Source organism: Sciurus carolinensis, chromosome 1 (genome assembly GCF_902686445.1).
Source record: "Sciurus carolinensis chromosome 1, mSciCar1.2, whole genome shotgun sequence".
NCBI classification, from domain to species: domain Eukaryota; kingdom Metazoa; phylum Chordata; class Mammalia; order Rodentia; family Sciuridae; genus Sciurus; species Sciurus carolinensis.
Window position 1 is genome coordinate 82,405,762 of NC_062213.1, and position 12,641 is coordinate 82,418,402.

At 36.2% G+C, this 12,641-nt stretch overlaps 1 protein-coding gene across 5 annotated transcripts in view; it reads left to right on the forward strand.

Annotated features, from left to right (window-relative positions):
* Pxdnl (peroxidasin like) overlaps positions 1 to 12,641 on the forward strand; it is a 516,396-nt gene that overhangs the window by 376,387 nt on the left and 127,368 nt on the right. For 4 of the 5 annotated variants that reach the window (XM_047523743.1, XM_047523761.1, XM_047523750.1 and 1 more), the window contains 2 exons: positions 4,002 to 4,118; positions 5,734 to 5,892. In XM_047523743.1, the coding sequence (XP_047379699.1) occupies positions 4,002 to 4,118; positions 5,734 to 5,892 (276 nt within the window). The remainder of the gene's footprint in view (positions 1 to 4,001; positions 4,119 to 5,733; positions 5,893 to 12,641) is intronic. The other variant, XM_047523772.1, reaches the window with a different exon arrangement.

The following is a 12,641-nucleotide window of genomic DNA, read 5'->3' on the forward strand; positions in this document are numbered from 1 at the left end:
AAACACCAGATCCTGAGAAACACAGAGTAAAGACGGGCTGACCATCTCAGGGCAGTTTTAGTGCAGTTTTAGAGCTGAGGGAAATTCAGGATGGTGAATCCTGGCTGCATCAAGACTAGTATTTGTCTTCTAAAGGTGCAGGAAGTTTTAGAGCTGAGGGAACTTCAGGATGGTGAATCCTGGCTGCATCAAGACTAGTATTTGTCTTCTAAAGGTGCAGGACTTCACCCAGCCTAAGTTTCCTACATTTAATGAAAGTTTCCTGAATTGAATCAACTCCTTCAGTAGAAATAGATCAATCATTTCTTGTTTCCATTGACATGTCTAAAGAAAAAATTGTGTTGTTCCCTAGAAATGCATTAATATCATCAACACCTTTCTTGTTCTAGAAAAAAAATTATAGAAATGAAAATTTTCCCCTCTGTAGTCTTTGGCAACTTTGGGAGGGAATTACTTTTAAAGGATCCAAACATTATTTTTAGATTCGTTTCAGTGCATTGGGATTGAAAAATACTTTAAAAGAAATAGTGCTTGGTTTCTGTTTTGGATCCATGGTTTTATGTTTTTAGTCTTAGTTTTTTAGAAACCTAATGTCTAGTCAAACATTTGCACTAACAGTCTCTCATTTCACACTGTGCTAGTCTTGTTTTCCAGTTTCTTGCAAGTAGTTCCTGTTCTTTGTTTGTTCATCTGCATCAATTGATATTTAGCTAAACTCTGACAACATTTACAGTCCTGCTCATTTTGGATACCACAAAACGCTAATCATTTCCTTTTACTGCTCAGTTTGCACTGAGATCACCATCCCTTTGGTCCTTTGTCACTTGCAACTGTGTACTTGTGCCACTTGAATCTGTGTGTCAAGGTTTCCAGTTAATCTTGAAATGGCTCATTAATCATTTTATACATTTATGAAAGAGGCTTCTTTATTTGCCTAGTGCATAAATATTTTAGATGTACCCTTTCTGGGTTATTTTAATGGGTATTCTATCAGTTTTCTTCAGTTCTCTTAATGTTCAGTTCTGCTGAGATCACAGTTACCCAGGGGTAAACACCCTTTTCCCTCAACTGGTTGGAACAAATGACAAATAAACTTTAAAGAAAAAAAAAAATTCAGAAAGCTTCATTTAAAAAGCACGAATCACAATGTGGGGGCTTAGGTGAAAAGACCTCTTGTCCTTAACAGTGTAAACTGGAATGTTTTTCATATGGCATTATGGTCATGAATAACCTGCAAGGTGGGGTAGTGGTTGTAATAAAAATAGCAAAGCCCTACATCTCCGCATGTGCTGGTTTAGCATTGGCAGTGGGACTCATGTGGCCGCTGTTTTAAATGAAAGCTCAGAAAGGTCAGTCTTAATTCCTCCGGCCTACACTGCCTGCCTTTGTCATGTTCAAGTTGTTTTGGTTGTCTTCCCAACCAGACTGAAATGTTTTCATTATTCTAGGAAGGTGGTCATTTTAGTGTAAGGGACAAATGTAAGTTGCTTGTTTGCTTAAACTTTGCCTGTTTTTTGCTGGCATGAAGAATCTTGGGACTCATTCTTAATTTTATTCATTTTTTTTTTGTACCTGGGATTGAACACAGGGGTGCTTTGCCACTGAGATACATGCTCAGCACTTTTTATTTTTTATCTTGAGACAGGGTCTGGCTAAGTTGCTGAGGCTGTCCTTGAACTTGTAACCCTCTAGCCTTAGTCTCCTGATTTACTGGAACTACAGGTATGCACCATCATGCCTGAGGTTTTTTTTTTTTTTTTTTTTTTTTTATTGTTAAAATTTTAATGAGAGCACATTAAGTAAAACAATGCTTTTTGCCCAGACTTGGCTAACTGAATTTTAATTATTTCTAAACAACTGAAATCAAATTTCCCAACTTAGAATGGTGACTAGATTTTTTGTCTTATCTACTACCTACATTTTTTTTTTTATTACATAGCTCTTTTACTGTGTCATGAATTCAAGTTTTAATGTAGAAATATTTTTGTTCTTTTTAAGCCATTCCTGGTAATTTCAGGAGTTAGTGTAATGTTCTGGAAAGAACATCAGTCTGAGGGTTGAGCGACCTAGATTCTCATAGTGTCTGCCACTTATTAGTTCTGACTGAGAGAAATTCAATTCAAACTCCTCCAGTCTGAATTTCTTCATCTGTAGAATGAGGAGCTTGACACTGCTGGTCTGTGGGCTATCTTCCAGATTGACTTTTCTAGAAGTCAATTACAAATAGCTTGCAGGCATTCCTGAGGGTCTTCTTGCATTTATGTAATTAATCTTATAATATGGTTATTCAGCTTAGTATCTTACTTAGAATTTATGAAGACCTTTTTAAAAATCTTTATTATCTGCACGTAGTATGAAACTTGCAACAAATATGCTTTGTCAAGTAGTGCTTATCATGTGTGTTGTATTTGCTGATGGCAGGCAGGAGCAAGGAATAGTGGGAATGGTGCATAGATCTAGAAGTGATTTGCCTATCATCTGGGAAAGAATCTTTGAAGTTGTCACCACTTAGATATTATTGGGGACCATGTGTCTTTCTTAAATGGCCATACTGATTTCATTTCATATTAAAGTGTTGTGAACAGAGTCCCTTTCCACAAATGGTATATGCAGTTATTAGTTATTCATTATTTATACAAAATCAACTATAAAAGTTTTGAATACTAGGGACTCTAAGTTTTGACATAAATGTAACTTTTTCAAAAGTATAATATTATGTGTTGTAGGAGCATCTCTCCATAGAACATATTTTTCCTTCTGAAATAAATTGAGCAATTTGATTTGAATTTTATTCTGCATGTGAAAATTTGGAGAAAACCATTTTGTTAATGATTCGAATATGAAATGTAGTTTTTGGGGGGGCAGTACCAAGGATTGAACTCAGGGGCACTTGACCACTGAGCCACACTCCCAGCCCTTTTTTGTAATTTATTTAGCGACAGGGTCTCACTGAGTTGCTTAGTGCCTCACTTTTGCTGAGGCTAGCTTTGAACTTGAGGTCCTCCTGCCTCAGCCTCCCAAGCCACTGGGATTACAGGCATATACCACCACACCCAGCTGAATTGTAGTTTTAAATATGTTTATTTGAGATAGTAAAAGATAAGCAGGAAGATCTATTGATATGAATCAGCTCCCCTGAGCTTCAGAAATGATCCATTCTTATTGGTCATTTCTGCTTTTTTCTGCAAATCAGATGTGTCTACTTCATGCTTTCAGGCACCTTCATGCTTTCAATATCCTTGGTGATAAATAATTGGAAATGTCACCAGAGGAGTTCCCAGAGAAGGGGGTCCTTGACTCAGGATATGTGGGGTCCTTGGCATTTGTGATAGAAAAAAATTTCAGCATACACCAGTCAGTTGAGACCGACAGTTTCATTTAGGAAAGCAGATACACTTTAAGGTTGTCTCAAGGGAGGGATGTTGGCTTGGGGCAGAATAAGAAACATATAAGGGGAGAATGTCAGCCATCTTGGGAGTGAGATTTTGGGTTAAAGTAAAGTCTATGCTTCAAGGGAGGATGCAGGCTGTCTTCAGAGGGAAAGAGAGCCACCTACTGGTGTGTAGTATGAATATTTGCAGAGGGACTTGCTAGGGGCTGACCTAGAGTTGGAGTCTGGACAGAATTGAACAATTTTGCACAGTTTTCTCTGTGCTTGCACGTAATGTCGTTACTTATTTGCAGGCAAAGACATGTATCAAGGGTATGGGTCAAAGGCATGGACCAAGAGTATAGGAAAGGACATGAAGTGGGTTGCTCAAGAAGGCTTTTTTGCAATTTAAAGGTTCGTGGGTGTTTCCTGTATTCTAAGTGCTAGACTCATGGGCACTTCTCTTTTGAGACTCAATCTTCCTCTCTTTTTCTCTATCCTTAAGTTGCTATCTCAGAAACAAATTCTAATTACAAAACATATTTCAACATTTAAACATTTTCTTTCTTCCAGAGTTGTTATTAAAATGTCTTAAACCGAGTTTTGATTTTAGTGGACTTTTTGTCTTCAGCTCCACCACAGTTTACAAGAAGCCCCAAGGACCAGGTGGTGTTGGAAGAGCATGCTGTAGAACTTCTTTGTGAAGCTGAAGGCCGCCCACCACCAGTGATTGTCTGGACCAAAGCAGGTATTAGCACTTCCACAAGTGACTGTAGGAAGGAATGAGTACTTTCTCTTTTTGGAGAGTACAAAAAATAGTTTAAACTAATGATCACAGGTATATCATGGACATGAAAACAGCATGCTTTAAGTACAACAACATCATAAATTTTGTGATGTTTTAATTTTTGGTATTTGAATGTATGGCCTTCCTGAGATCATACTTACTCTGGGACTCAGATTCCAGACTTTAAAAAATAAATTACTAGAAAGTTTAGTGGTTCTAACCAGTTTTTTACAATACCAAAAACTAGCCTGCAAAATGTTAGAAGCTTCTTTTGAATTAATCTTCAACTTGAATACAAAAAATCTTTTAGTAAAAAATGAAATCAGAAATGAAACAAAATGCTAAATGAAGCTCCAGCTTATTAAACTTAAATGAAGCTTTCAGAAGAGCTTCTGTCCTTGAAGTATGAGTATGTGGGGTGCAGGGCCTGGTAGGCAGTCTCCAACCTCCCATCCAGAAGGACCAGGCACTCCTAGGGAACCTGAGAACTTTGTACAACAAGATGGACAGGTGGCTGGATGAGAGCTTGACCAAGACTCTTCTGGGTTTGGAAATCTTAGCTTCTACATTTGTTAAAGTGCTTGGTTAAATTCAAAATATGTATCCTTTTTCAAATTTTTGGATGAAAATTTTTGCTCTGTTCTTGCTCTGGGACTTGGGGAAGTAGACTATAATGCTTACAAGGTGAACTTTGAAGCCCTAAAGCCTAGATTCACATCTCTTCTCCCTCATTTACTAGTTGCATGAGTTTGGGCAAGTAAGTTAACCATTGTGTACTAGAATGCTCTCACCTCTGTGCTAGGAAGTGATGAAATATGCTGCATTATCAGGAGGTTATGGGAATTAATTTGAATGTGCTTAAAATTTTAGACATTTGGAACAAGTAGCTGGTAAGTTGTGTGCACACTCAATAAAGTTAGCTATTACTTTTCCCAACCACAACAAGACATTCAGTAAGACATAAGTTTTCACTAAAATAGTTGAGAATGACAACCTCATTTAGTTGCTAGTGACCATAAGGAATAGTGTTGAGAAGGATCCAGAAACTCAGTGTAAACTCAAAGGTAAGAAGTACAATGGTGGCTTGGTGTGTGGCTCTGAGGATTGTCAGCAGGAGCGTCAAAAAAATATCATATGTGGTTTGCTGCCTAATCACTTTAAATATACTTTTCCCATAATACTTTTCTATTCCCAATATTGTGTACATGTGATGAGCAAATGTTAGGCATTTGAAAATCATATTACTAATCCGATTAGTTTTGAAATTTGCATTCTAATTGTGGTAAAACTGAGGAGCTAAGCGTGTAGGTGGGGGGACTCATTAGGAGGTCAAGCTGTTTTCCTGGTGGGAGGTGATAAATCCTTGCAGTACAGTGGCAGGGGTTGGGAGAGGGCAGGACAAGGCTGGTACTATATTTTTGGGAATATGATGCGGAAAGGAGTCATCGCCGTTCACACACCAAGGATTTCCTGAAAGAAGGATCTCAGCCTTTATCAGGACAGTCATGCGGTTCTGGCCGTTAGCTCCTTGAGTCATACAAATGCAATACAAAGTACTTTCTTTTCCTCTTTGCAGGAAGACAGCTCCCTCTGGAAGACCGGCACACAGTTCTTTCCTCCGGCACTCTGAGAATTGACCGTGCGGCACAGCACGATGAAGGTCAATACGAATGCCAAGCAGTCAGTCCGCTGGGGGTGAAAATGGTGTCTGTCCAACTGACTGTAAAGCCCAAAGGTAATAAGTGCCGAGATTCATTTTCACATCCCGAAGAGATTCCCTCTTCCTGCGTGTTCAACATACCCGGCTGAGACTGTGTTACTTAGATTTAACAACCCTTTTTTTTTTTTTTAGGATCTAAGAAATCAACAATTTCATACTTTTCTTCCAATGAATCTTTTGCATAATTTCTTTTTCTACACTACATTTTTATTTTTATTAATAGTAATAACAATCATATTTTCTTTAAAAATCATTTCATGGGGCTGGGGTTGTGGCTCAGTGGTAGACTTGCCTAGCATGTGTGAAACACTGGGTTTGATTCTTAGCACTGCTTATAAATAAATAAAATAAAGGTACATCAATTTAAAAAGTATTTTTAAAAAAGTCATTTTATGCTGTCTTACAATTTCTACAATTGATTAGCTGGCCCTATCCACCTGGACTGACCCACATAAGGATGCAGTTTTTCATGCCTGGTGGGCTGAATCTTGCTTTCATATTGATGCTGTTTTTATGCTTAACATTTTGGATAGTGTCATGCATATTCTCTCCTTTAGACTCCCCTTGTGGAAACTGTGCTTGGGCTTATCTAAAATAGTACATTTTCTGAAACAAGATTGTGTCATTGGTCTATAAGTTATTGTCAACAGGGATGTAAAAGAAAACTCAAATATTTAAAGATAATCTCAGTATAAAAATGAAAAATGGTTGTTATTAAATACTATTGAATTTTTAAAAAAATTTTCCTGGCTTGTGTTGAAATAATAAAACTTGGTTATTATACATACATATATACATATATATATATATATATATATATATACACACACACACACACACACACACACTATATTTTCAGCACTGTTTGCATCTTGATATAATTTCCTAAGTTTTTCTACAAGTTCTGTATTATTTGTTTTAAAGTAATAGATCTAAATTCAGAGGTAACACGTACTTAGTTAAGAACATGTGATAAGAAGAAACATAGCCTTATTTAGAGATGTAAGCATGAGAAGAAACATGAGTAATGACAAATTCTTCACAAAAAACAAAAACACATGACTATATCGAGTTACTACTATGTATTGATGTATTGTGTTATTAATTACTTTGCTCCTCTATTTTAGGCATATTATATTAAATGCTCTTTTTCTTTTGAGAAAGTCTCTCTAAGTTGCTTAGGACCTCCCTAAGTTGCTGAAACCGGCTTTGAACTTGTGATCCTCCTGCCTTAGCTTCCTGAGCTTGCTGGTATTACAGGCGTGCACCACCAAGTCCAGCTTAAATGCTCATTTTTAAATGAAATTGAGATTCAATGAGAGGAGAAGTTATCATCAGAATGGTATGCAAATAGCAACTCAAATGAGTGGGAGACTTGAAATCCAATTTGTGGGAAGATGAAGGGATATGGAATGCCTCTGGAGAGCCCATTTCTGTCTAAGAGTAAATACCAGAAACAGCTCTGCAGAATAGTACAAACTGTTTTTGAACTAATTTTCAACTAAAGCTCATACATCAAGAAGTTTTTATATTAATATGTTTGAAAAATTAGAAGTGATATTAAATGAACAAATATTAATCAAACAAAATATAATATGCAGATGCTACAATGACTGGTCTTCATTTTGCCCCATTTTCACAACCTTTCAGTTGTCCATCTCCTGTCAGTCCTTCACATCTCAGCATGGAAGCTACTGCCCTTCCAAGGGGGTTTCTTCCACTCTCTAAGATACTGTAAGGTGCCCTTGTTGAACAGGCACATTGAGTTCAATCAAAAATTACCAGAATATGCCATTTAATTGAATCTAATTAGAATATATCATTTGACAGATATAGAAATGTTTGATAAATCCATCAAATATTATCAGTAATATTCATGAATGTGGAAGCAAACAAACAAATGTTTTAGGGAATAGAGTTCTAAGTGATGTAGCAGATTGTGTGAAGAGTGTGGATAGCAAGGGCTAAACAGAAGGAAGTAGTTTGAACAGTTGGTTGCATTAGACCTGGTATAGGTCTGGACTTCATTGTATGCAACCACTGAGTCTTGATCAGATCTATGTTTTAGAACATCAATCAACCCAACATGACCAGGATAGGTTCCAGTGAAGAAACCCAAAATATAAGAAACCAGTAGAGCTATGACTAGTCAAGTGAAACATTTGAGACCTAAACTGGGATCACAACAGTGGGAAGAGTGAGTGAATTCAGGAAAAACTACTATAGGTGGAACAGTTTTATCTCTGAGATTATGAACAGCATTTTCCCCTTTTCTTTTAATCCCTGGAGCAATTTAAATATATCATAGCTTGATAAGGGAACCAATAAAGATGGGGGCCAAAAAAATGCATTAGGAGATGCCACTTAGAGAAAGTGGTTGAGGCGACTCTGTAGGAACTTGGAATTTAAGCAGAGTCTTGGGTGAAGTAAAATTTAACATTTTTGCTAAGGGATGGATAGATTTTAGTCAAATGATTATACGCAGAAACACATCACAGATGGAGGCAAAAAAGAGTGACATCTTTGAGAAGAAAAAGAATATAGTGTGTTTCAAAGTACTGGGAAAGAGCAGTGTTTCTATAATTTAGTGAGCAAAGGAGAGTGTCTCTGGATGAATCTGCGGGTAAAAGAAGGATTATGCAAGAACAAATTAAGATTTGGCATTTTGACCAAATAACAGTAGATGCTACTGATACTTTGGAGATGGGGGCTGACATGAGGCACTCACAGTCTGCTAGTTTCTGTTCATAGAATTTGGGACAAAACCAAGCGTTTATTTTTAGACATGCCTTGGTATAAATCTGTTCAGTGAAGATACTGAATTATTAGTGGAGAAATATAAATCTGTATTTCAAAATAGAGGCCTTGGCTAGAACATGAGTGTGGGAATCACTGCAAGTGGGTAATGTTTAAAAAATTGGTAGAGAAGAAGAAGAGGCTGGAAAAGTGAGCGTTAGTAATTTCTTATCTCAAGTGCTGAAGAAAGGAGGAAATGTCAAATCCTGTACAAGGGGGAAAATGGTCACAGAAGTGTGGAGAATTCAAGTCATGACAGGCAAGCCCTAAGAAATGTTCAGGAAAGTTTGTGGACAGCTCATCAAGGGAATAAGAGTGTAAGTGGAGACAAATGGGCAAAATCCTTTGTGAGGTGCAGGTTCTCTGAGCAGTTAGCAAGAACCCAGACTGCATACGTTATAGTTAATTAGGTGGGTCTTTTGGCAGCTTGAAGGAATAGAAACTCTGAAAAATTCTGTTATCAAATTTAAAAAAAAATATTTCCTACAGAAAAAAATATAATTTATACTGCATAATTAGGTTAGCAGAAAGTAAGTTGAAGTGATTTCAACCAAAAAGAAATTTTTAAAAAAGAAGTTTGGCTGATCCAAAATCAGAATGTTGAGAAGTATGCGTGGACACAAGGAAAGGTGACACAAATAGGCCATCGCCTGTCATGACTGCAGCACAGACAGGGAGACTTGGAGGACTGGCAAGGTGGTGAATGCAAATAGTCAGGGCCTTCTCAAAAGGCAGAGAGCTAATGTGGCTCACAGGAGGCTCACAAAGAAGATAACACAGACAGATATGGAGAACAGCATTCTGTTTAGGACTTAAATTTGCCTAAGTCAGAGTCCATCAAGTCAATCAAAGGGTATGAAACACCCAAGAGAATAAACCATGCAAACATAAGAAAGAGTAATGAGTAATTTCATCAATAAATAGACTTTAAGGATTTTATGAATTAGAATAAAAAGATTTATTACAATGATATCTGAAACATTTAAGAAAAAAATTATCATAAAAATGAGGAGACACCTGAAAACTAACAAATATGAAAGAGTAAGAGATAACACATGAGTTTTCTAAATAAGAAATATCATAAATTTAAAAAGTATTTTAAGTAGCATATTAAGCATAATTAAGGAAAAATATCAGTAAACCAGAATGAAAGTGTAAAATATACAAGCAAAGTTAAAACTCACAGAGGGCAGAGATAGATGTTCTCTGTCTCAAGGTAGAAGAAATGGAAGGTAGACAAAATTGGAGAGCTACTAGCTAACATAACTAAAACCAAGGAAACATGTAAATCCAGACTAGGATGAAGCAATATATATTAAACAGAATAAATAATATATTGTTAAATATAAATAATTTATATGACTGTCAGCAGCAATAGGAGTCAGAAGGTGTTGAAACTATCTTTAAAGTGTTTCAAGAAAAGTAACTGTAAATTTAATATTGCAAAAGTATCAAACCTTCTAACAATAGGAATTAAGGACATTTTGAGGAAAAAGTTCTGAATAATCTCAACACAAAATATCTAATGGAATCCATTGACATTACTAGATTAATGGAGAAATGATTATCATTAGATGCAGAGAAAAGTTTGATTAAATTTGCCATCTATTCATTATTTAGAAAAAACATATTAGCAATATAGAAGTGAATAAGTAAAAACTCTTGCCGTGAAAAAGAAGCTATAGAAAAGGATGCTTTTCGAGGTGAAATGTTATAGATACTTCCTTAAAACTTAGAAAGTAAGCTGTATTTGCTCAATGTTATAAGGTAAGATCTTAGCCTCTATTAAAAGGACAAGAAATAGCAAATCCTAGGATTTAGAAGGAATACATATATTTGATTATTTATAAGAAATATTTTTTTCCTATACACAATCCAAAAATATCTACAGATGTACTATAAAATAGGGGTTGGGTAATATTATTGAATCTAATGTCAAGTACAAACTTTTCTATTCTATGTGCCAGTGACAAGCTTAATTTTATTGTAAAATTATATTCCTTAAAATAGCAAGAAAGTGTAAGTTAGTTAAAAATAAATCTAACAAAAGTTGTGCAAGAACCATGTAGAAAAAGAATAAAATGTCATCTTTATGACATTGAAGAAGACAGACTTACTATTGTAAAGGTGTTAATTTTTCCACTATTGCTTGATAGCTCAATGCAATTCCAGACAAAATCCTAAAAGGGTTCTTGGTGGGAGATGAAGGGATGATTCTAAAATGCAGATGAATAAAGAAAAATCCAAGTATAACTAAGATCGTAAGCTTAAATAGCCAAAAACGGGAGCAGACCTCAAATGGCTCAGCAAGCTTTCCTTTATTCAGCAGCAGAGTCAATCATTCGAGCATTGGAGGGGCTCATTTTTGGGGTGGAAAATGGCCCCCAGTTACAGAAGTGTTCTTGTTTTATAGATTGCAGTATGAGTGTAGAGATTCGAAACTCATTGTTATTGGGAAGGGATGAAAGCTCAGAGTTCAGCTCCCATTGCTTCCTCTGGGATCCAGTACTGCCCAGAGCTTCACTTTACTCTCTCCTTCCTGGACTCACTGACAATGGGGGAGGGTTAAAGTTCAGGGCCTAGTGCTCAGTTCCTTCAGGACTCATTCATTGTTACTGGGAAGGGATTAATGTTTGCTTTTTTCCCTGCGGGTCAATTGCTACCAAGAAAGGATTTACTGGAAGAGGATTAATGATTGCCTTTCTCCTCCCTCCTCCTCTGGGTCAGTTTGGAGGGTTGTCATTTTCCCTGTCCTGGGGATTGTCATTTTCAATATCTTCAAAGATGATTATACATCTATCAGAAATTACATATTGCACTACTGGCACAGAGATTGTCAAAATGACCAATTGAACAGAAATAAATTCAGTTGATGTCAGTTGTGGTGTTGTGCATGATTATAGAAAGTAGGTATCCTCAATTAATTGTTCTGAGCAACTGGTTGTTCATAGGGAAAACATAAAAATACATCCTTACTCCATCCTATATCCCCAAATCAATTCCAGATTTAAAAATGTCTATAATATCTAAAACAGACATTTAACTCTTTTTGAATAACAAGTAAAATTTTTGTGATGGTAGTACAGAAGAATTTGCAAAACAAATTAAAGTATTCTTAGCCTATAGGACAAGATTAGCTTTAAGATCTTCAATTCATAAGTCACAAAGAGAAGATATTGGCAACATATTTAACTGACAAGTGTTCTTTGATATCTGTAATATACAAAGAACTCCCTAAATCAGTAAGAGAATAAATAAAGAAAAAAATTCAAAAATAGGCAAAGATAGTACAATTTAGAAAAAAAGTTAATTTGTTATGCTTTGGGGAAATTAAAGTAGATGTGTATGAGTTTGATCATCATGGAACTAAGGTGAAAGTCTTTTTAATTTTAAAGGGAACATTTCACCTTGAAAAATGTCCTTTACATTTTTTTTTTTTTTTTTTTTTTTTTGGTATTGGTGAGTGAATCCAAGGGAGTTTAACCACTGAACCACATTCAGTCCCTTTTTGTATTTTATTTAGAGACAGGGTCTCAATGAGTTACTTAGGGCCTAGCTAAATTGCTGAGGCTGACTTTGAACTCAGAATCCTCCTGCCTCGGCCTCCTGAACCACTGGGATTACAGGCAAGCACCACAGCACCCACCCAACACTTTCCTACAGTTTTTTTTGTTTTTTTAAACAAAATAAATTTAGAAGTCTACATGAAGTCAATGAGGAAATAAAAGAGCCAAGAAGAGTTCTGTTCTAGGGTGTGGTATTAGATATTTCCAAAATATTGTAAATAGTAGCACAATCCATGGTAATGAGAAACTGTGTGACAGGAGGTCAAAGTGACTGGAGATAAAGGAAGTCAAACAATGAGGCTAGGATGGGGGGTTTAGATGCTAGAGGTTCCTGGCTGAATCAGTTTCCCTGGGGCCCTCATGAGATGTGCACTCTGTGTTGAATATTATTTCCAAGTATGT